Here is a 25,064-nt window from a genome sequence, read left to right as displayed (position 1 = left end):
CTCCTTCATTCCTTGCCTAAAAAATCCAACTATTACAGCGCTTCTTCTCTCCATGCTCTGAATTCGCCTTCATTGCATCCATCAAGAATTGTGTTAAATCGCATCTCTGACCTAAAACTTTTAAAAACCACAGTTTGCCATGGATGCTCGCTTTCCATCAACCATTATTTTTTTCCAACTTCAGTGCCAACTCACCCCTCACCCCTCACTCTCACTCTCAAAGCAACCATCCCACTCTTCTCCCTCCAAGCCTCCCTCTCACCTCTTTCAAAAATTCCCCCTCACCTTTCTCCCACCTTTCATCCCCCTCACTCTTCCTTCTCTAAGTTGCCCCCCTCTCATCCACCAACCTGCCTCCCTCCACTGCCCTCTCACCTCCATCTCTTCACTCCACCTCCTCAAATCCTCAACTGCCATCTTCCTTGTCTCTTGTCCCCCCTCTCTCACAGCACCACAGAGCCTTTTCTCCTCCTCATTCGGCCCCCTCCCCTCGCTATTCTGCAATACCCCACACTCCTTCAGCAACCCTCCTTACCTCCCCCCTCGTCCCTCGTCCGACCCTCCCCCGCCCCCTCCACCTCCTGCACCAAAAGCCTCCTCCCCTACCTCTTCATTAAAAGTGTGGACCTCAAATATCCGGGGCCTTCGCTCAAACCTTTCAGATCTTTCCATGCAGGTTGCCACTGACAAACCAGACATTATCTGCCTAACAGAAACTTTCCTCTCCCAAGACGTGTCTGACTCCCAAGTATCTCTCCCTGGTTACTCCCTCTTACGGTATGACAGACCTGAGCCTCGTCCTGGTGGAGGTGTTGCTCTCTTCATCAAAGACTCTATTCCTCACTCTCCCTGCACTGCTCTCACTCCCCCACACCCCCAGGAATACCTCTGGCTTCGGCTTCCCCTCCACTCCCACCTCATGTTTATATGTGTACTGTACCGTCCACCGAACAGTGATGACTCCATCTACACCTCACTCTCCGAAAACATGGACCATCTTCTATCTTCTCATCCAAACTCTCTCTTCCTCTTATGTGGCGACTTCAATTGTCATCACGCCAGTTGGCTAGGTGTGGGTACCTCTCTCACCTGCCATGGGACATCAGCAAAAGCTTTCTGTGACTCATTGGGACTGACTCAATCGGTCAACTTCCCGACCCGGATCTCAACCAATGGTACTCCATCTCTTCTGGATCTGATTTTGACAAATTTCCCTGACAATATCTGCTGCTCTTCCTTCGCTCCAATTGGTTCTTCTGACCACGTCCTTATTAAAGTGGACATCTCTCTGGCTGTTATCAGAGAACCACCTCACCGCCGTCGAGTCTGGCATTTCACTTAAGCCGACTGGCAGGGTCTCCGAGCAGCCATCAAACTTACAGACTGGTCTCCTATCACTACTTTCTCAAACATCAACTCATCCTGGGAATTCTTTCAAAGAAACTTGCTCTCCCTCATGCACAGATTTATCCCCTCTCGTGTTCAGTTGTCTTACCCTTCCTCCCGCCCTTGGTTTACTGAAGCTTGTGGCGAGGCAGTTGTCCTGAAACAACTTGCCTTTGCCTCATGGAAAGCAAACCCAACTGAGGGCAATCTCAGTTCTTTCCACAAAGCTCGGAACAAGTGTGTAGCTACCCTCAGGAGAGCCAGAAAACAACATCTTTCTCATCTCAAGTCTGAACTCTCAAACCTCTCTCCCTCCTCAAAATCCTGGTGGCGTTTAATCAAATCTGTTTCTGGTGTATGTTCCCCCTCCATCCCCTCCCTTACCTCAAATGGCCGCACTGCTGATTCCACACGTGATAAAGCTGAATGTCTAAACTCGGTGTTTGCAGCTAAATCTTGTGTCCCAAACCCATCACTATCTCTACCCACTTTACCCAGTCGCACCCAACTGTCCCTGGACTCTGTATCCTTTTCTCCTGACAAGGTGGAGAGCTTGCTTTCAAACCTCGAGTCAGATTCTGCAACCGGTCCAGACGGCATCAGCCCACGTGTCCTCAAAGCCTGCTCTTCTGCTCTTGCTCACCCTCTCTCTGTTCTATTCACCCTCTCATTTTCCCAAGGTCATCTGCCATCTGCTTGGAAATCTGCTAACATCACTGCCCTGCATAAAAAAGGTGCAAAAACAGATCCCTGTAACTATAGACCAATCAGCCTTCTCCCAATCATCAGCAAGGTTATGGAATCCATCATCGCTTCAGACATGAATTCCTTCCTCTTCTCCAATGGCTTGATTTCCAATCATCAATTTGGTTTCAGACCAGGTCACTCTACCCTAGATATGCTGCTACTGCTCTCCCATCAATGGATGGAGGTCCTCAATGCCAGACAGGAAATCCGAGCCGTATCCCTGGACATATCACGTGCTTTTGACACAGTCTGGCACCCTGCCCTACTCACCAAACTCTCTTCCCATGGTATTCAAGGCCATCTCCACTCATGGCTCGCAGACTTCCTCTCCTGTCGCAGTCAACGTGTGGCCCTAAATGGAGTTCTTTCATCCCCTCTTCCTGTGCAGGCTGGAGTTCCTCAAGGTAGCGTTCTGGGCCCTGTTCTTTTTCTGGTTTTCATCAATGATCTCTCGGACTCTCTGGAAAATCCTCTATTTCTCTTTGCCGATGACTCAACCCTCTGCCGTACCATCTGTCATCCCTCAGACCGGCAAGCAGCAGCTTCTTCGCTCACTGCAGATCTGGATAAAATCACAAACTGGTCCAACACGTGGAACATGTCTTTCAATCCAGACAAATCTCACACTCTCACTATGTCTCTTCGAAAGGACCGTTTACAAAACCCCCCATCCACTTTCTCAACAATCCTCTGGAAGAAGTCTTTTCTTTCAAGCTTCTGGGTCTCACTATCTGCCATGACCTTTCCTGGGAAAGTCACATTTCCAACCTTGCCTCAAAAGCCAGTCGCCGACTGGGAATCCTCCGTCGTGCAAAGTCCTTCCTCGGCCCTCTTGAGCTCCTGACCACTTACAAAGCTTTTGTCCGTAGCCTGATGGAGTACTGCTCTCCCCTCTGGGCTGGTGCTCCTGCCTCCCACCTTTCTCGACTTCACGCTGTCGAAACCAGGGCTTTTAAGATCATTGGCATCTCCCGCAATGAAGCTGAGTCTTTGGGCCTCTCACTCAATCACCGCAGGTTGGTCGGTGGTCTTTCTGTCTTCTACCGACTCCTCTCCAGCCTTGCCCCCCTGCTCTCTCTGCGATTTGTCCCAACCACATTTCCACAGGGCGCTCAAGGTCCGCCAACAACCCCCTTCTGGTAAAACTACCAAAATCACGAATCACTGCTCATCTTCACTCTTTCATTCCTCTTTTTCCCGCCTTTGGAATAAACTTCCTCACTCTATTCTTTCCCATTCTTCCCTTCAGGCTTTCAAAACAGCTGTTCACCACCACCTCTTATCTTCCCCCATCCAAATCCTCGATCTTTTCTACCCCGATAATCCACCCAAGCCCACTTCCTTCAATTCTCCTGCTTTCCTTCCTGAAAGTCCCTTTAATGTCCATCTTCCCCTCGCCATGTTCCCCGTCCCATCCCCATCCCTCTCCCTTCCACAGTTCACCTGTGTCTGTTCCCCAATGTTTTGTCCCTTCCACTCCCGCCCCTCTTGTCTCATGCCTCCTTGCTGTGAGTTGTGTGTTAGCTCTCATACGAGCCTCGACCAAGGTATTAAAAAAAAAAAAAAAAAAAAAAAAAAAAAAATCTCTCCATCACCTCAACATCCTCACCTCAAATGGGTACTGATGACATTGCAGCATTCGAGATGTCATTGAAAGCCTGGATCTTAGTTTTGACCAAGGAAAGCCATAATCCCAGTGGCTCTGACTCCTCATTCAGCATATTGAGGGCCCCCAAAAGGATACCCAGTCTCCATAAAGATGACTGCATCATCTCTGAAATCAAGGTCAGAGATCTTGACATTCCCAAACAATGCACAGCAGCTTGATCTCTCTAACATCCTCCCCAGAATCCAGTCCATAAAAACATTAAAAAGTGTGGGAGCGACAACACACCCCTGACAAATTCCAGTAACAACTGGAAATAAGTCGGAGATGGTATCACCACATCTCACAGCACTCTCAGTACCAGAGTATAGTTCAGACTTCAGAATGATCAGTTTTTGTGGCTCCTCACAAAGACCAAGAATCCTCCAGAGGGCATCCCGATTCACTGAATGAAACCCTTTGCAGAGAACAACAAAGGCTGCAAGCAGCCGGTGCCGAAACTCTCATCGGCATTCTGTGAGGACGCAAAGGGCAGGCATACAGTCAATCATTGACCTCTTTGGTGTAAAGCCTGACTGCTTTGGGTGCTGGTGTTTAAGCAGATGGTGGCAAACTCTATCAATAACACTGGTCAACAATTTTTTACTTTTCTGAATGTTGTCTAGATTTCTACAAGTGAATTAGGGTATTCTGGCACTGCTGAATCAGGAAATGGCATCCGTTTCTCTCCATCAGGTCAGGTTTTTGTGCTAAGTTGATTTGAAAAAATCAGATCTTGTGACAAAATCAATTACATTTTTGTGGCATTATCAGCTGATTTTTGTCAACACATATCATCCTAAACATGTTTTTAAGAAAAAAAAATGTTTTGCCAACAACATTTATTGATTACATGATAGAAACATCGATTACTGTCATCTGAATGGTGGGCATTGATAAAGGTAAGTACAAGTAAATTGCATGCTGCGTCACCACTGTTCAAACTTCAGGGCTTGAACTTCCGTTTCTTCGAACTCCTGGAATGTTCAGCGGCAGGGAGGTCTCTCTTCAGATTCCAACAGTAGTCAGCCATCATGACTGCGTCCCAGCGACCCTGATACCTGGTCTCCATCTCCTTCATGTCCTGATGGAATCTCTCCCCCTGCTCGTCACTCATTGAACCCAGGTTCTCAGGAAACCGGTTCATATGTGAAAATAGGTAGTGCATCTTGATGCTCATGTTGCAGCTCAGGTTTCTGAAAGCAGTCAGCATGTTGTTGACAAGTTCTGCGCAGTTTCTGGCCTTATTGTTGCCAAGAAAGTTCTTCACTACCAAAACAAATGTCTTCCACGCTTCCAGTTCCACTTCGTTCATTGAGTTTTTGAACTCTGGATCTCTGATGAGCTGACGGATCTGAGAACCATCAAAGATGCCAGCTTTCAACTTCTCCATGGTCAATCCTGGAAAAGCCTGGCACAAGTAAGTGAAGCAGTCACCATCTTTGTCCAGAGCCTTGGTGAACTGCTTGATTAAGCCGAGCTTGATGTACAGCGGTGGGAAGAGTATTCTGTCTCTGTCCACTAGAGGGTCGTTGATGACGTTCCTTTCTTTGCATGGCACCAATTCCTCCCGCACAGGCCAGTCCTTCTTCGTGTAATGCTGAGCACGGTCCCTACTATCCCACATGCACAGAAAACATGGGTACTTGGTGAAGCCAGACTGTTGTCCCAACAAAAAGTTCACCATCTTCAGGTCAACACAAATAAACCACTTATGCTGATCATAACCAATTTTCTCCAGCACGTACTTCACCGCTTCATACTTCTCCTTCAGTGTAGTCGAGTGAGCGATGGGTACAGAGGCAAACTGGTTGCCGTTGTGTAGCAGAACACATTTCAGTGATCGCTTGCTGCTGTCAATGAACAGTCTCCAATCTTTGGGTTCGTACTGTGGCACTCCAAGCTTGAGCAGAAGCGCATGTCATAAATTGGCGCATGTAGGTATTGTACATTCTTCAGAGTTCGTTATTTCAAGAAATACAACTTTTTTGTATCACATTATTACAAAATCTGCCCCATTAACTTTAGTTTTGATCCACGAACTTTATGCTTTGCCTCACCAATTTTTGGAAGATTTTGAGGTTTTATGACTTCAAACTGATCCCTTTTCGACATAATCACCCAGAACTATCGTACCTGAATACTTCTTGTCATTAAAATAATTATTTCCAATCAAAACAATTATTTGACATGACATTTTACCCCCACCAACTTCTTCTAAAATGCTCCACACATGCGTACATGTGAACAAAAATGTAAAAAACGACATGTGGCCATATCTCAAAAACTTGACCTGATTGAACAAAACTAATGTGAGTTTTGGATTCAGCGCATCAGATTCGTCCTAAATCAGCTTAAAAAATGCAGACAACAAATTTGTTGTTGACCAGTGTAATTATCCAAGAAAAGACCTTGCCTGGCACCGAGAGCAGCATCACCCCTTGGTGGTTGTTGCAGTCCTGGCGATCATACTTCCCTTTCCAGAGAGGGACAACAATGCCTTCTTACAGTCAGTTGTGATGATGCCAGTGTTAGAACTGCATGCAGCAACATGAGTAGAGCATTTCCACCAGCCTTGAGAAGTTCAACATGGATGCGACAGATCCCAGGAGCTTTACCCCATTTCAACCGGTTCACTGCAGCCTGTGTTTCCACAAAGAAAGGTGGATCACAGTTGATTCGAGTGTCAGCAATAGGGATCGAAGCACACCTGACATCCAATGAAACAGCTGGTGGATCAGCTTGGTACAGCCGCTCAAAGTCAATGGCCCAGCGGGACTTCACTTCAGACTCCTCTGTCAAGAGCCCACCACCCTCTGCTCTAACTGCCGTACACTGAAGGACGGGCTTGGAGGAACGCAATGAGTGAATTCCCCTGTAAGCAGGATGAGAATCACTTGACCACAGGTGATGCTCTACCCCATCACCTGTGCAGATTCCTCACACATAGGGCTCCTTGTCCACCCTCAGTGAATGCACAGTTTTACACCTCAACTCCCTGAACAGCTCCTACGGTGAGTTCCAAGACATCAACCGGCATAATAAAGGATGGTGGTCTTGAAAGCAGTTGACAACTCTTCATGATTCCCCAAAGCACCCAGACCCTCTAAATCCCCACTCAGCCTGTTCACAAACTCCTCAGCTACCCTCTCCTCCTTGAGCTTGCCAACATCCAACCTCAGTGAGGATGGTTCCATTCTCCCGCATTTAAGCTGCAACTTCAGAGTTGCTTCCACAAGCCTGTGGTCGGTATTGAGGAACTGAGCACTCTGGTAGACCCTGCAATTCTGGATCATCCTCCAGCGACCATCAATGAGTGCATGATCAACCTCCTTTGCCACACTACCAGCATTGCAATACCATGTCCAGCGATGAGCCTGTGGGCGCTGAAACCATGAACCAGCCACCCTATGTCCATGACTTCTTGCAAAGTCAATGAAATTAGTGCTATTCTGGTTGACAGTTCCAGACCCATGGAGACCAACATATGTCTCATAACCATCCCTATCAGTTTCAGTCAATGCATTGAAATCCCTCAAGACTGAAAGTATCTCACTTGGGGCAATTATTAACCACAGACTCCAGCATGGCATAGAATGCATTGTTCATGATCACATAGGTGGGGGTCACACACACACATGATCACATAAATCTAACATAGGTGGGGGTCATTCAGACCATCATACATCTGCGAACACCAGACTCATTTTTCTGCACAAGATCCAAAGAAGAAAATGCATAATTAAAAAAAATTAATTATTATTTTTTAATTTTTTAAAGTTTTTGTCTCTTTTTTCTTTCAATTTTTTTCTTTTTCTTCACCCCCTCAGGGGAGGGGGCACTGGCTTGGTTAAAAACTTACACCACACAACACCCATTGACAAGACCCCCACCAACAGCACTCCGTAAGCATGCACACAATCACCCATCAATGCTCAAACTACCTAAAAGTCCTGTCAACATCCCTATACAATATTGACATCTAAAATGCGACAGAAGCTCACATCAGGATGGCCTACTGAAAGGCCTTAAAAATCCTAAAATGCCATGAGTGGCAGGGAGTTTTGCCCACTAGATATGCAAAAGAAGTGCTGCCCCTGGACCTGGTGGGGTGGTAAATAGTATCCAGCTTGACTTAACAAGTAGCTCTGCTTTGAAGATGTTTTTTTCCTGACTGATGATGCCATTAAGGCAGAAACATCAGCTTCCATGATTATTAGTATTTTGTCACAAGGCCAGGATACATGTGTATTGCTTTGATAAGCATTTCAAATTTGTGCTTGTCCATGTACTTTGGTGTTTTTAGATTTAATTTTAGGATTGAAATGAAGGGGCTGGCAGAATGGCCGAGAGGTACACACACCTGCCTCTAAGCTGTCTCGCCTGGGTTCGATTCCCGACCCAGCTATTAAACTGCCATCCTGGTGTTTCACAGGCAGGGTAATTCATCAATGTGTGCTGTCTCTCGGATGGATGCCAAATGGGTGTCCTATCAGCCAGCATTCGTTGGTGGATGTTAAAGATCCCATGGTGTCCTTTGTAAAGAGAAGGTGAGCCATCATTGACACCATGGCCAAATTCCAAACTCCTGCCCCAACTAGTTGAACGTCATGCCTGGGCAGCTGGTTCGTGAAGACTCAAGCTGAGCTTCCCCTGGCCAACCCCACAATGTGGGATGAGTGGCCATGAAAGAAGAAGAAAAGGGAGAAGATTTCTTCTTAGGATTAAAGTGAAGGTGCTTAGATTCATCACAATGACTGATATTTTTATGCAAGAGCAAAGAATAATTCACAAAATTCTTTGCTCACAAACTTCCCTTTGTGGTACTCATTTTTGGAACGATCTCTGTGAGAAACAAAAATCTCTTTTAGTCTTTCATCAACCACTCTTCCTAAGAGATTACATCTCATGAGGCCAAGTTCAAATCTTGTCCCCCTTCAGCACACCAATTATTTCATTAATGTCACAACATAATCTTCTCTTTTCCACTTATTGGGATACTGGTCCAAACACCAGCATTAACCTCCTGCACCACAAAAATGAAGTGAGAGTAAAGAATGATAAAATAAAGTTACCTATTGACACAAGCCATCAGGCACAAGAGGCTGACACAGAAGAGTAGCAGAGTACAAATAGTTGTAGGTTTCCTTCCCAGAACATCTGCAGCCCAAGTTGCAACAAGAATTCCTGTTGCAAAGATAAATGATAAAAAGAGGCACATAAGACGTTATGCTACAAGCAAGAACAACCGCCATTTCTCAATAAGAACTGTTCACAACAATTCATTCAATCTCATTCATAGAATTGTTGGAAACAGTACGCAAAGGTCGTAGAAGTACCGCATACGGCTAATATGTACAATGAGGTATACAAGTACCTTGGGTGCAGAAGAAGGCCATTTGGACGATGATGTCTTGTCTGTGCTACACGAACCACAGAAACCATAACCAATCTACAACCAAGCTACCGACAATCCTGCAAAAATTCCTGTGCCCCTCTATCTCCAATGCATCTAGGTACTCTTATGCACTGAAATATACTCTTTCTGCAACCACTACCTTTCCATGGGGACCAATCGTTGCATCATCTACTTCCTGACAGGTAATCCCACATACCTTTTGGTAATCAGTAAATTGGCCACCCCTTATTGGTTGTTGAGCTCCTCCAAGAGCCTAAACTTTTGTTTAAAAACATTATTTTCATCGCAAACTTCAATATAGTTGTTTGCCTAAAGTAATACCTCGAGTAATTTTTAAGAGAGTAACAGGTTTTATAACTGTCTCAAACTCCAGCTGGACTCCATTCTTCATTGAAGTTTTGACTCTTTCAGCCGAGATCCTCTCCAAATGGTGGGTCCACATCAGTCGATCTACGACCTCAGCTGTGTGCCTATATGCTCAGTCAATCCAGCAAGGCAAACTAATTAATTATATCTAACCGTTTAAAGCATGGAGCTTTACCCATGGATGTAAAGCTGTAATGCTTTTTTTTCAGAGATGTACCTTCCTTGCTATAGGCTTTCTTGTATTCTCATAAATTTGTAATCCTTATCGCACATTCCATAACATAACCATACATGTGATATCTCACATTTACACAGTAGTAATACTACATTATGTCATACATACATCAATTTGGCTTACGACTGAATCGAGCTGTTATTGTAAAATAAAACTGTCAATTTAACAGATTTTTTTTACGTGTTCGACTGCACCCCCTCACAACCACTGAAAATGTTTTCCAATTTATGAAACAGTGCAGTGGATGTTCCACCAAATCAATGTCACATCAACAAGAGAAGCCTCACTGACAGAACTGTTAATGATCTATATATATATCTCTCTCTCACACACACACACACACACACACACACACACACACACACACACACACACACACACACACACACACACACACACACACACACACACACACACACACACACACACACACACACACACACACACACACACACACACACACACACACACACACACACACACACACACACACACACACCTTTCCCAAACGGAGTTCAAATTCATTAATAGTGAAAACAGATTCGACCATGCTGCACATAATCTTGCTTTCCAATAAAATGTTTACTGCTTCCTTTTTTTTTTAGCTCGCCTGTTCGGAGAACAGAGAGCTGTAGCGATACCCCCGGCATGAGCGTCAGCGTCAGTATCAGCGTGAAAATGTTAAAGTTTTGGGTGCAAGTTATTTCCTTTCTAATGTTTTTATCTCCCACACTATTTTTTTTACTGATTACAATATACAAATACATATATTGCTTTAAAATTAGTTGGATCAGACTTCCCTGCAATGATTTATAAAAAATATTATTAGACTAGTCTTTTAACCAGAGAGTTGGTGTCAAAGCCACCCAATGCTTGCCTGTTTCTACATTTATCGTTTTTAAAAGACTAGTCTAATAATATCTTTAATAAAGCATTGCAGTGGTCTGATCCAAATAATTTTAAAGCAATATATGTATTTGTATATTGTAATCAGTAAAAAATAGTGTGGTCGATAAAAACATGAGAAAGGAAAAAACTTTAACGTTGATGTGCTACAAAAAAGTTAAGTTCAAAACAGGTCAAAAATTAAAAAAAAATTGAAATTATTTTTAAATTTCAACTTCACTACATCAATAATATACCCCAAAGGAACCTCCATGCCAAATATCAGCATCCGAGTACACATATTAGATGAATGACAAGCTTCTAAATAACTTGCACCAAAAACTTTAACGTTGATGTGCTACAAAAAGTTAAGTTCAAAACAGGTCAAAAATTAAAAACATTTGAAATTATTTTTAATGTCAACTTCACTACACTAATAGTATACCCCAAAGGAACCTCCATGCCAAATATCAGCATCCTAGTACACATATTAAATGAATGACAAGCTTCTAAATAACTTGCACCAAAAACTTTAACGTTGATGTGCTACAAAAAGTTAAGTTCAAAACAGGTCAAAAATTAAAAACATTTGAAATTATTTTTAATGTCAACTTCACTACACTAATAGTATACCCCAAAGGAACCTCCATGCCAAATATCAGCATCCTCCTACACATATTAAATGAATGGCAAGCTTCTAAATAACTTGCACCAAAAACTTTAACATTTTCATGCTCACACTCACGCTGACGCTCACGCCAGGGGTATCGCTATAACTCTCTGTTCTTCGAACAGGCGAGCTAAAAACGATAAATGTATAACAGGCAAGTATTGGGTGGCTTTGACACCAACTCTGGTTTTTAGCTCGCCTGTTCAAAGAACAGAGAGTTATAGCGATACCCCTGGCGTGAGCGTCAGCGTGAGTGTGAGCATGAAAATGCTAAAGTTTTTGGTGCAAGTTATTTCCTTTCTAATGTTTTTATCTACCACACTATTTTTTTTACTGATAACAATATACAAATACATAAATTGCTTTAAAATTATTTGGATCAGACTTCACTGCAATGCTTTATAAAAATATTATTAGAGTAGTCTTTTAAAAACGATAAATGCATAAACAGGCGAGCATTGGGGGGCTTTGACACCAACTCTCTGGTTTTTTTTAAGCAGGAGTGCAACAAGTTATGTGGAAATTAAACTACACGAGTTGATTGAGTATGAACACACCTGGTAACTCAGCAACACTTGTCCACATCATGGTGAAATAGTCTGTTGGTTTCAATGTCTGACACGGCTGTATGCAATTTGCACTTGTAGTGTCAGTACCGTCACTCGCTGTAGACATGTGAACAGAAACATTAAGAACTGATTTTTATACCGAGTTGGGAATCAATACAATTTATCAAAGTTAAAAAGTGTGGAAAATGTCACATTCCTATGGTTGCTATTTTCATAGCTGTATCAGGGCATTGTAATCTAGGAGCCAGATTAATAACCCCACCAAAGTATGAACTCTGGCATCGCCTGACACTACTCCTCCCTCCCTCCTCCGCTGCTTTCAAACACACGAGGAGTAAATGTTTAACAACCATACTTCATTTGAAAAAGGGCTACTCAAGGAAGGTTTTTATGGTTGGTGACACCTGCAGAATAAAGACTGTTCTGGGATATATAACAAATCATACATCATAATGACAGCAGAAAACTAAATAACATTTACACCGATACAACATTTGTTCGAAAGCTGCCTCTGCACAGAGGCAATAAAAAAAGTAAATAAACAAATATATATATATATATATATATATATATATATATATATATATATATATATATATATATATATATTTGTGGTTCTGCAAAATCGCATGCCTCGAAGGCAATGGCACTCAAAGTACAGTAATCCCCAGTCAGATATTTCATTAGTGTTCATGCAGTCAGACCTTCCCCTCATGTCAGTGGGTTAACGGGACAAAGTGCGTTGCCTGGGTCTAATAGCTAGGTCTATTAACTATATATCTATCTTCTATTCTGATTTCTATTCCAACCCTTTCCTTTTAGCCATGGTACAAATCAAGCAAGCAAGCAAACACACTACAATATGAATAACAAACACCCCACGCATACATACATATATATATATATATATATATATGTATATGTATATGTATATGTATATGTATATGTATATGTATATGTGTATATATATATATATATACACATATACATATATATATACATATATACATATATATATATATATGTATATGTGTACATATATATATATATATATATATATATATATATATATACATATATATATATATATATATATATATATATATATACATATACATACATATATATATATATATATATATATATATATATATATATATATATATATATATATATATATATACATATACATACATATATATATATATATATATATATACATATATATACATATATATATATATATATATATATATATATATATATATATATATATATATATATATATATATATATATATATATATATATATATATATATATATATATATATATATACATATATATATATATATATATATATATATCCTGGTGTTGGCGCAGTGGTTAGGGCAGCGGCTTGGGATCCAAAAGGTCCTGAGTTCAAGCCCCGTTGGGCCACTGAATTAATACACCAGGGGGTTGACTCAGCCTGTCATCCTTCCGAGGTCGGCGAAATGAGTGCCAGTGTGCTGGGCCGGTGTATACCCTGGTTAAAATAGGTGTACCATATCCCTGTGTCATAAGAGGCGACCAGGGTTGCGTCAGGAAGGGCATCCGGCGTAAAACATGTGCCAAATCAGTATGCGGATCATACGGATGATCCGCTGTGGCGACCCCGAACGGGAGCAGCCGAAAGAAGAAGAAGAAATATATATATATATATATATATGTATGTATGTATGTATGTATGTATGTATGTATGTATGTATGTATGTATGTATGTATGAATGTATATATATATATATATATATATATATATATATATATATATATATATATATATATATATATATATATATATATATATATATATATATATATATATTATCCCTGTGTCGTAAGAGGCGACCAGGGTTGCGTCAGGAAGGGCATCCGGCGTAAAACACGTGACAAATCACTATGCGGATCATACGGATGATCCGCTGTGGCGACCCCTAACGGGAGCAGCCGAAAGAAGAAGAAGAAGATATATATCATATATTATGAATATGTGGGAAAAAAACACACACCCAGACCAGGAATTAAACCCATGAATCTGGTGTACTGTACCAGTGCTCTTCCATATGAGGTATCAGGGCAACCGCTGGGTTGGACTTGCAATTCTCCCACATATTGATGCCACTCTCTTCCCCTCACTGCCAACCATAGGAGCAGCGAGGGGCTGTCCACGAGAAGGGCTCCCCCCCTCCCCCATGGGTGAACAAATCCATGTTCGCTCTTCCTGGTCTGGGCATGTATTTTTCCCACATATTCATATTACGTTTGTTTCCCTGCTCATTTATGACGCATTACTACACTCCCTGTGGTGAGGAATGGCGAGGGAGGGGGGAGGGAGAGAGAGAGTGAGGAGGGGTGGGAGAGTGAGGAAGGGTCGGCGAGTGAGGAGTGGTGGAAGAGTGAGGGGGGAGGGAGAGCGAGGAGAGGTGGAGAGCGAGGAGGGTGGAGAGCGTGGAGGGTGGAGAGCGTGGAGGGGTGGGAGAGTCAGGAGGGAAGGAGAGCAAGGAGGGGTGGGAGAGTGAGGAGAAAGTGGAAGAGCGAGGAGGACTGGGAGAGCGAGGAGAGAGGGAGAGCGAGGAGGGAGGGAGGGAGAGCAAGGAGTGGAGGGAGCGACAGGAGGGGTGGAAGAGTGAGGAGGAGAGAGAGAGTGAGGAAGACTGGGAGAGCGAGGACGAGAGAGAGTGAGGAAGCCTGGGAGAGCGAGGAGGAGAGAGAGAGAGTGAGGAAGCCTGGGAGAGCGAGGAGGAGTGAGAGTGAGGAAGCCTGGGAGAGCGAGGAGGAGAGAGTGAGGAATCCTGGGAGAGCGAGGTGGAGAGAGAGTGAGGAAGCCTGGGAGAGCGAGGAGGAGAGAGAGCGCGGAAGCCTGGGAGAGGAGGAGGAGAGAGAGCGAGGAAGCCAGGTAGAGCGAGGAGGAGAGAGAGCGAGGGGGAGATAGAGCGAGGGGGGGGGAGAGCGAGGAGGGGGAGAGCGAGGAGGGGGAGAGCGAGGAGGGGGGGAGAACGAGGAGGGGGGGAGAACGAGGAGGGGGGAGAGCGAGGAGGGGGGAGAGCGAGGAGGGGGGAGAGCGAGGAGGGGGGAGAGCGAGAGAGAGCTGTTTGCAATCCTTGCCAATCTTTTTGAATTCTGTTTGCGGGAATTGACAGGGCATTAGCAGAGATGAATTACCGCGCATATGATACATCACTATGACGTCATATCAATTTTTATGACGTCATTCCTATTTTTTGACATTTTTTGTTTCACAACCCAGAGTTTTCATCGGATCTTCGTGAAACTTGCCATGTATATGCAGAAAGCCCATGCACAGGCAGTAACCATCTCCGATTTTGGAAATTCTTCCGAGAAAAAAGTTGACGTCATAATATCGCTGCTAATGGAAATCGCCTATGCCATTATCTCCGAAACTAGGCAAGCTGTTTGAATTTTGTTTGCGGGAATCAAGCCGGGCATTGGCACAGATAGTTTATCGCAAACCTGATACATCACAATGATGTCATATTCGTTTTTATGACGTCATCATTAAGAGGACGAGGATCTCCGCTCATTTGAGCTTGTTAAATTGTTGTTTTCAAAGGTTAAACTGATGGAGTGAGAGTGGAGGAGGAAGAAGATTGGAGATGAGGAAAGTAAGTTTGTGACAATTAATTTGGAAATTTGTTGAGAATGAATGAAATTTAATTATCATTATTTGAGATCATTTCTGGAAGGTAGAAAGGAAAAAAAGGGAATATTTTTTAGATATGGTAGAAAGGGATGGGTTGAGTAATGGGAATATTTGGACAAATGTGGGTAAGGAGGAAGGGGATTTCGAAAAAGTGGTCAAAAGAAAGCTCGGTTTTTTTTTGGTCATTTTGTATTATATTTTATTAAAAAAAGGTATAAGGAAGGAATTAAAGGGAGACTTGTGAATAATGGGACAGAGGGGGTGGAGACATCAAAAGTGGGTGTGGGAAACAGTTGGTAAAACTAGAAAGAGCAATTAGAGATTGCAGACCCTCGCCAGAAATTGTTTTGTGTGGTGTTTGTGTAGTTTTGTGTAGCGTTTGTGTACTGGTGTATTATGTAATTAATAAGAGACATAATTAGAACTGCCACTTTATAACTGCTGGCAGTGATGACCAGGTACCAAGATGTCCTGCTTTGATGTAACCCCACTTTCATTGGACACCTAACCCTGAACCATGACGTTTTTCATTATTATTCAATTTAATTTAGAATGGGATTAAAATAAATTCAGTTCAAATCAAATGGAAGACCAAATCGGTACAATCCTGCATTGGAGTCATCCGAAGGAACCCGAGCAAGAAAAAGCAAAGATGAAGTAATCAGGAGGAACCTGGATAGGATTCACATTTCAGCTGCTACACCTGCACCCTCAAACCCATTCAGGCACAGCCAAGTCAGCCTTTTTAAAAATAAAAATAAAAAACAACCCAGATCAAAAATAAATAAATAATTCTGGCTGCCAGACCTTGTGTCCGATCAAGTTGAAATTTAAAACGTGTATTCCGTCCGCATCACTACGAGATCATAATTTTGAAGTTTCATGTTGATTGATTAAGCGGTTCCAGTGAAAAATGTTTTAAAAATATTTTTCTTCAATCCAATATTCCTGCCAAACCATGCGACCTATCAATTATTCCTTAACAAACTTGCACAACCAAGGCTTGGGGAACATTTATGTGAAGTTTCCTCTTGATCTGTCCAGCTGTTTTGGAGAATAATTTTTTATAGGTTTTAGGGTAAATCTAATATGGCTGCCAAACCATCTGACCTATGATGCCAAATGTGTGAACCTTTTGTTCCTTGTGGATAGTCGTTCATACATGTAAAGTTTTGCCTCGATTTGTTCAGCCACTTCAGAGAAGAAGATTTTTGAAGGTTTTATGAAAAAAAAACAATATGGCTGCTGAATCACGTGACTGATGACATAATCAACCTTTTTTCTCTGGACCATTTTATCCGGAGATGGCCCTCAAAAATTTTCATACTGATCAGATGTAGCATTCTACATATGCAATTAAGATGTCATAAAGAAGGCATCTACGATGTCATTAAAAAAATCACACTAATTCCACAGGAAGAGTACTTGCCCCGTGACAAGTTTCAATTTTTTCCTTGGTATGGTTCAAGAGACCGAGGTCCAAAGTTTTCACATTTTTCCAACATGGCTGCCACAGCATGTGACCTATGACATCACAATTATGATTAAAACATTCTACGTGAATCGTCGGACCGATGGTGAAACTTGCGTCTCAATCCGACAAGCAGTAGCGGAGAAAAACACGAAAGTTCTGTGTAGATAAACCAACAAACAGAGAAACAAACAAATGGACCCAAATGCAATACCATCTCCTGTGGCAAGGGTAAAGCCGCTGTCACACCTTGACGTTTTAGCCAGCGTATAGCAATGTATCAAAAAATATGTAAAACGCTGGCGTACGCTGAACTATTGATGGTTTTTTTCAGTTTTTGGCACATTCATAACGAGTTGGACGTATGCATAACATATTAGTAACGTACACAGAACGTTTCGATAACATATAGATAACTTATACCAACGAATGTTTCGTGTGTTGTTGGCGTTCACAACCTATGCCCAATGATAGTCTAACGTATGCATAGTGCGCGGCAGCGTATCGTCGACGATCACGTGGCGTAACCTATTACAAGGCTGCGGCTCGATGATTCAAATCATAACCACACTAGACATTGAAGTGTCAAGGCCCTGTCACACCTTGACGTTTTCGCCAGCGTATGCCGACGTATGAAAAATTTGCCGAATACGCTGGCACACGTCGAATACGTTATGGGTAAGTTCTGTATACGTTAAGAGCACGCTGAAGCACGCTGGCATACGTCGTAGTACGCCGAACACGTCGACAAATTTTAAGCATGCTCAAAATTTTTAGACATATGACAGCGTATGACTCACACGTTCCGCATATGCTGGCCATAAGTTGTAGGCACGTTATGCGATCGTTGAAACACGTCGACACACATTACTTGTAAGTTACTCATAAGTCGAAACACGTCGTGGTAATGTTTAGCGCACCCGAAACTTATTTCTAACCTATGAGTAACGTGCTCTGAACCTATGAGCAACGTATCCCGAACGCATATTGACGTATGCAGATGTATTTAACGTCTTCTGGACGACCACAGAACTTACTGAACGTGTTTCTAACTTACAGCTACCGTATGATGGCGTATTGGCAGCGTTTAGGGGAATTGGTATATAAAAATGGGGTTTACAAGAGGAACCCGTCATTGTTCCAGACTCCATGGTTTTTTTTATTTTTTCGGCATGACGGTGATGTTGACATTTCGATTTCTAGCGCGGTTATGATTGAAATCGTTGAGCGGCAGTCTATTAATCATATTATATTATAACTGGAAGTGATATTATAACTGGCTCTTGGAAGAGGTTGAACACAAAACGGATTAGGACACAGCATAACAAAAGGAACAGCAGAAAGAGAAGGGGGAAATGCAAAGAGCAGGGATGAGGGAGAAAATAGATGGAGATGGACAAACAAGCGATGCGGGTAATGATGAGGGGTAGGGTAGGACAACAATGCAAGGCAAGGACAAGAATAATACAGAAGCAAAATTGGGGGTGGGCGTATGGGAGTGGGTTAACGGGTGTAGTAAAGATCATGATTTTGAATGGGGGAGCATCTGAAATGGTGTTGAACAGCTGTCTTTTGTTACGGATTAGTGTGAACACTATATGATTGGGAATGCTTAAGTTCTGTGTAAAAGGCAACGGGAATTATGTAAGTACTGTGGTTACTGTGCGAAGGGACTGTGGGAAGGGCAGACAGTTACTGTTTAATGTGTGAAGGGCAGACAGATGAATGTCAGTGGTACTTGGCATAGTGATGGATTATCAACAGAACTTTGAGTATGGTTTTTGTTTAATCTGCATTGTTCGATTAACATGACAATTGTACTCCTACAGTACAGTGGAATGAACTGGGGGAAAGATTTTTTTTATGGGACACGATGCTCTCAACCAATGGACAGGCTTGTGGTCAGTGTTGGAATTCAGACTGTCACCTGGCTTCGGGTTGACCTTGCATTGATACAATATAAGGTGAGCAATGAGCATTCGAGATCAGAGAGGAGGATAAAGACTTGAGATGTGAACCAGAGATCCAGCTCCAGCAGAGTGTGGGGGCCATGGAGCGGTGGAGTGCAATCAAGTCCATATTTGCCAAAGCGAGCATGCATGGTGGAGGCAGGCTGTGATGGCTACGTGAGTCTTGTACCATAGGGCACACATTAACCACAGTCCTGCATGTAACCCAATGTACCTTCGCAGATACGAGGGTTCTTCCTGCTGGCTGACTGGTTGAGTTCACAAGGAACCAATGCAACACCATGGTTATCACACTGACATTCCATGCCAACTACTTTGGGCATCTTGAAGTGGGCATCTCACCAAGGTCACCCCTCCCACCTTCTCATGGCATGGCACGGTGGGGAGCAGCGTGGTCCTTACTACGAGGGAATTCACCATGGAGCATGCTTACTGCACGCGGCTGGTCGGTCTCCAACTGCATGTCGTGAGCATCAGTAAATCGTCTGGAGCTTTCACACTTGCTTCAAAATAAACAAGAGATCAACTTTGCTACATGACTCGTATCCTATCCAAGTGATGTATTCAAATGCCCAAGAGAAAGGAGTAAAGGGGTCGCTGGAGGTAAATTGGCTACCAAAGAGTTGCCTACGTAAAACTGCATCAAAATATGTGTATGACTGAGTTTTAATAGTTTTGAATGTGATATGTATGACTGTGGAGATTTCATTTAATTGGTTGCCATGCTCCCGAGGCTTGGAGTCTGCACGTGATACTTGAAGACCCGGAGGGAAAAATGAGATTGAAGAGAATTTGGAAGTTGGCTACATAGGTGGGGAAAAAGAGGAACAAATGAGTGGAGTTGAGCAGTGATTCTGGATTTTGAGAGTTTCACTTGAAGGGGGTTGGATTTATGGTGGACTACATGCACCATGCAAATATCTGGGGGGGGGGGGGTGAGGTGGAAGCACAAAGAGGGCAGAAGGTGCAAGACCAGAAAGGAGGTGGAAGAAGACAGAAACTTGAAACCAGTTTGCACTGCATTTTACACTGCTGGTGGGAATATCGATCCCGTTTGAGCCCCCAGATGTCAGAAATCCCTCATGCTCATGAAATAAATTAATTATTCGGCAGACTGGTGAAGTCCAAGCCTATTTTAATTTGAAAGAGATAAGGCAAAATGATTCACAAAGCACTCTTGCCGGGCATTGAACAGATCAAATACAGTAATGACTCGCAATTCTTCTCCACTTTCTCTCCCTCCCTAGTTCCCTCCACCTTAGTTCTTATATACACTCTGCCATTAAAAAATTTAACATGTAGAATTTGTAATTGTGGTGTAGCCTGCTGGCATGCAGGGCGGGGCATGATGATGGGAGGAGTGGTCGTCGTGGTCATCGGGTCTGCAAGGGATATAAGGTGTGCGCGCCGCCTGAGGCGTTGTAGTAATGCTGGAGTCGCCTGGCTCGTGAGTGTGCTGAATACGTAATAAAGGAGAGCCGTGGGCAAAGTACGCCCGCGCTCGCGCTTGTGCAACACAGCCTGGCTCGACTGTTCCCCCGCTCGTGTCTGCCTGCTAAGCATCTTCTATTCAGTACACCACAGTTGGCTGACGAGGATCTTCGGATCGGCGTGTGCAGGGCAGCAAATAACCCGTGCGGTTCCAGGCTACGGAGCCAAGGGTCTCGCCAGCACGAGCATGGCAGAGGGCCAGTGCACGGCGCACGAACGCGTGCCCGCCTTCGTCGGAATAGACTTCGGCCACGTCGAGTGGGCAACGGCCGCGCTCACTGTTCGTTTCATTGAGGCACGACGAATCGGGGGAATGATTTCTGCAGAGCCACGGCTAAAGAACGAGGACACGCGGTTTGGCTCGAACGCGGCGTTGGACGTCGCACAAGCTCTAAAGAATGTCCGGGGTCTCGATGGTCGGGGCACAGCAGATGGTCCGGAGGTCAGCGCGATGTGCCAGGCGCGTACGGCCGCGCGCACGGTCTGCAGCGCGGGTCGTGGGCGAGCGTTGCAATGCAGTCACTCGGACGGCGGTCTGAGCACTCGAGGATGTCTACGGGGTGTGCGCCGAGAGTCATCGCCCATCATTACAGTCATAGATGGCGGTGTGCGAAGCGGTCCTTCCGTCCCGGGTCAAGACCTACTGCCGGCATGGTGTTCGGTGCATGGCGTGCACGGTGACACCCCGGGTTGAGTTTTGCGGCCGGGGCACAGAGATTCCAGCGACCCGGAGCGGGAGATGCTGCCGGAGTTAGACCTGCTTCCAATTGATCCGGAGATGACAAGATCAGTGGCAGGGGAGGTTGAAGTGATCGGGGCACTGATCGGGTGTCGAATTGAGTCCACTCGTGCTGCCTGCGCATCGCGCGCATACACCGGCGAAGCGGTTGCGCCGCCTGTTCACCTGCGACAAATGTGCCCGTATAAGAACACTGTGTGTTTGCATTGTCACAAGGTGGGACATTTGAAGCGTGTGTGTCGGATGGCGGGGGCCTCCATTGGGGTCTTGGATGACGAGGTGCGGGAGGACCCCAGTGACCTGGAGATCGGCCTGCAACCGGGGCATGGCGATGCCGGCGGGCCGGAGCAGGAGATGCAACCACGGTTGAGTCTGTTTTCCGTTGGTTCGGAGATGACGACGCCGTTCACGGTGGAGGTCGAGGTGAATGGCGAGCCGACCGTGTTTTGCGTGGACACCGGGGCTGTGGTGTCGGTCATGGGTGAACAGGCGGCTCGTGGTCTTCGCGGTGTTCGCCTGGTCAAGACGGCCTTGTCGCTGTACACGTACACCGGTGAGGCGATTGCACCGCTTGCGAGGGCCGACGTCTCGGTGCGCTGCCGAGGTCGACGCGCCCGGCTCTCGGTGTTCGTGGTGCGAGGGGAGGGGCCCGCCCTTTTGGGTCGGGACTGGCTAGTGCACCTCGGGCTGGATCTCCGGTTCGTACCTCCAGGTGTGCCAGTGCTCTCTTCGATGCCTTCGTCGAGTACCGAGGGCAAGGTTCTGGCGGCGGGAGCCGCGTCGATGCAATGGGAGCGGCCGTTCATTGCTGCCTGCGGCGGTGATGTACGGTTCGGGAGCGGCGAGAGCCGTATCAGCTCTCGCGATGAGTTCCCGCGTTTCGGCAGCGTTCGGGAGGCAATGCGCGCCGGTGTTGTTCAGGCAGCTTCAACAGGTTGCGGTGAGCCCGTGGCGTTAAAGGAAGTCGCGAGTCACAACATCGAGTCGACAACCAAGAGACGGACTCGTGATGTGGGTTGAGGGTTGCTGTTCATTGCATATGTGTTTTTCCTTGCTCTAGTGATGCAGTTTAACGTTGTTGAAATAAATGCCAGCAGTTCCCATGTGAGAGTGGGTTTGGCGGAGATCAATCAATGGGATTTGTATTATGATCATTGTGATGTGGTGGCTTTGAGAGCGGTGGTGGCGAATAAAAAGGTTGGGTTGGCCTTCCATTGTCCCGGGCCGCGGGTAGTTGCTTTGTCATGTGCTGGGATTTATCAAAAGAACGCGCTGTACGGAAAAATGAGTTTGCAATGGTTCAAATGATGTTCGTAGTGATTTCTAACGAGCCTATGATTGAAGTGTGGTTTAAATGGAATTGTTACCGTCTAACTGCCGTGTGGGTCTCGGAGATCGACTCGGAGCCAAGACTGGTGCGCTGGTCGGCGTTACCCCCACCTCTGGTTGCGGGCGCAGCTCTCTGTGTTCGCTCAAGGCCGTTTAGACGGGTGTTGGCGTCTCAACTGATTGTGGTGCGTGGGTTGTTTTGGAGCATTGAGTGCATCCAGCCAGCGGCGCTGTTCAGCGCCCCCATCCAAGGTCGATCGAGGCTAGCGCTGGCGCCACGGCTTCCAGACAGCGGGCTTCCGGCCTCGGAATGTTTATCTACGTCGGGTCTGCCTGGGGGAAGTGGGCCGGAGGCGTTTGATGGTGCCGGGGGAGGTTTGCTCGGGAGATCGCCATGGCCTCGCCGAGGGCCATGTCAGCATGAGCCGCCTGGGGGCGTTTCCGCTGTGTAGGGCTGCTGTGCTTTTCGCCTTGCTGCTTCATATCGGTAACGCGGCCAGAGTTTGGGGGGTGCTGTGTGCACCTCCGTCTTCGGAACCTGGCCGTGGCAGCTCCATTAGCTCGCTTTCACGCATTATATGATGTGATGTGCTGTTATACTTCGCTGTTTTCATTTTTTGTGCCTTGTCGACTATTATACCGTAGTCCTTCGTGTTGTTTATGCTTATTATGATGGTGATCATTTAATAATCATAGTTTTAGGAGGGAGGAGTGTGGTGTAGCCTGCTGGCATGCAGGGCGGGGCATGATGATGGGAGGAGTGGTCGTCGTGGTCATCGGGTCTGCAAGGGATATAAGGTGTGCGCGCCGCCTGAGGCGTTGTAGTAATGCTGGAGTCGCCCGGCTCGTGAGTATGCTGAATACGTAATAAAGGAGAGCCGCGGGCAAAGTACGCCCGCGCTCGCGCTTGTGCAACACAGCCCAGCTCGACTGTTCCCCCGCTCGTGTCTGCCTGCTAAGCATCTTCTATTCAGTACACCACAGTAATGTCATTGTTGAAGATGTTCGATCTCTTATTCCAAAGGACGTTTTGGCATGAGGGATGTGCAGAACCTGATTGCAAGTCTCCACAAAACTTAATTGCTTCGTGCAATAATCGTTCATCATGTGCATCTCAGACACGCTCAGGATTTTAAAGATAACATGATAGTAAGGTCAAGAACCTCAATTCCATGACCATTCTCTGGCTAGTAAGGTTTGACGATTGATTTGACATCGATTGACCATTTATAAAAAAATTTAGCCTCAATGTCCCTCCCAAAAATCCCAGCATTTTTTGCCGGAGGCCCAAATCCAAGATGGCTGGCGGTACCATCTTGAAAAATTCAGTTTTGAACCAGAGCAACTAGAATCATGTACAAAGTCACTTTATTGGGTAAGTCGACCATGAGCATCACCATAAGACCATCATCTGTGGTCAAGGGATTCTCGTCCTGCTTACAGGGGAATTCGTGCATTGCGTTCATCCAAGCCCATCCCTCGGTGTACTGCAGTTAGAGCAGAGGGTGGTAGGCTCTTGACAGTGGAGTCCGAAGAGAAGGCCCGCTGGGCCGGTTACTTTGAGCGGTTGAACCAGGCTGATCCACAAGCTGTCAAGTTGGACGTCAGGGGTGGTACAATCCCTGTTGCTGACCCTCCAATCAGCAGTGATCCACCTTCGCTTGTGGAAACACAGGCTGCGGTGAACCAGTTGAAATGGGGTAAAGCTCCAGGAATCTGTGGCATCCATGCGAACTTCTCAAGGCTGGTGGAAATGCTGCACTCATGTCGTTGCATGCAGTTCTGTGCTCTGCCTGGAACACAGGTATCATCCCAACTGACTGGAAGAGGGGCCTTGTTGTCCTTCTCTGGAAAGGGAAGGGTGATCGCCAAGACTGCAACAACAACCGAGGGGTGACGCTGCTCTCAGTGCCAGGCAAGGTTTTTGCTCAGTTAATTCTTGATAGGGTTCGCCACTATTTGCTTGAGCACCTGCGTCCAGAGCAGTCAGGCTTTACACCAAAGAAGTCAATGATTGACCGTATCCTTGCTTTTCGGGTCCTCATCAAACGCAGACAAAAGTTTCAGCAGGGGCTGCTTGCAGCCTTTGTTGATCTCTGTAAAGTGTTCGATTCAGTGAATCGGGATGCCCTCTGGAGGATTCTTCGTCTTTATGGGGTGCCACCAAAACTGATCGATCTGATGTCTGAACTCTACTCTGGTACTGAGAGTGCTGTGAGATGTGGTTGTACCATCTCTGACTTATTTCCAGTTGTTACTGGAGTTTGTCAGGGGTGCGTACTGGCCACCACACTTTTCAGCACTTGTATGGACTGGATTCTTGGGCAGATGTCAGAGAGATCAAGCTGCGGTGCATCGTTTGGGAATGTCAAGATCTCTGACCTTGATTTCGCAGATGATGCAGTCATCTTTGAAGAGACTTTAGATATCCTTTTGGGGG

The 25,064-nt window shown here is 45.2% G+C and overlaps 1 protein-coding gene across 13 annotated transcripts in view; it reads right to left on the bottom strand.

Moving 5' to 3' along the window:
- Window positions 1-25,064, bottom strand: part of LOC147028865 (synaptic vesicle 2-related protein-like) — a 360,308-nt gene that overhangs the window by 243,938 nt on the left and 91,306 nt on the right. For 12 of the 13 annotated variants that reach the window (XR_015057745.1, XR_015057743.1, XR_015057747.1 and 9 more), the window contains 2 exons: window positions 11,911-12,018; window positions 8,854-8,965 (listed from right to left, as the gene is read on the bottom strand). Coding sequence is in view for 9 of the 13 variants with exons in the window: in XM_085879631.1 (XP_085735757.1) it covers window positions 8,854-8,965; window positions 11,911-12,018 (220 nt within the window). In the remaining 4 variants the exon portion in view is untranslated. The remainder of the gene's footprint in view (window positions 1-8,853; window positions 8,966-11,910; window positions 12,019-25,064) is intronic. The other variant, XM_085879633.1, reaches the window with a different exon arrangement.

Source organism: Eptatretus burgeri, chromosome 4 (genome assembly GCF_056783735.1).
Source record: "Eptatretus burgeri isolate ZD-2024b chromosome 4, Ebu_testis_v1, whole genome shotgun sequence".
NCBI classification, from domain to species: domain Eukaryota; kingdom Metazoa; phylum Chordata; class Myxini; order Myxiniformes; family Myxinidae; genus Eptatretus; species Eptatretus burgeri.
This window is presented reverse-complemented; position numbering and strand designations above follow the sequence as displayed.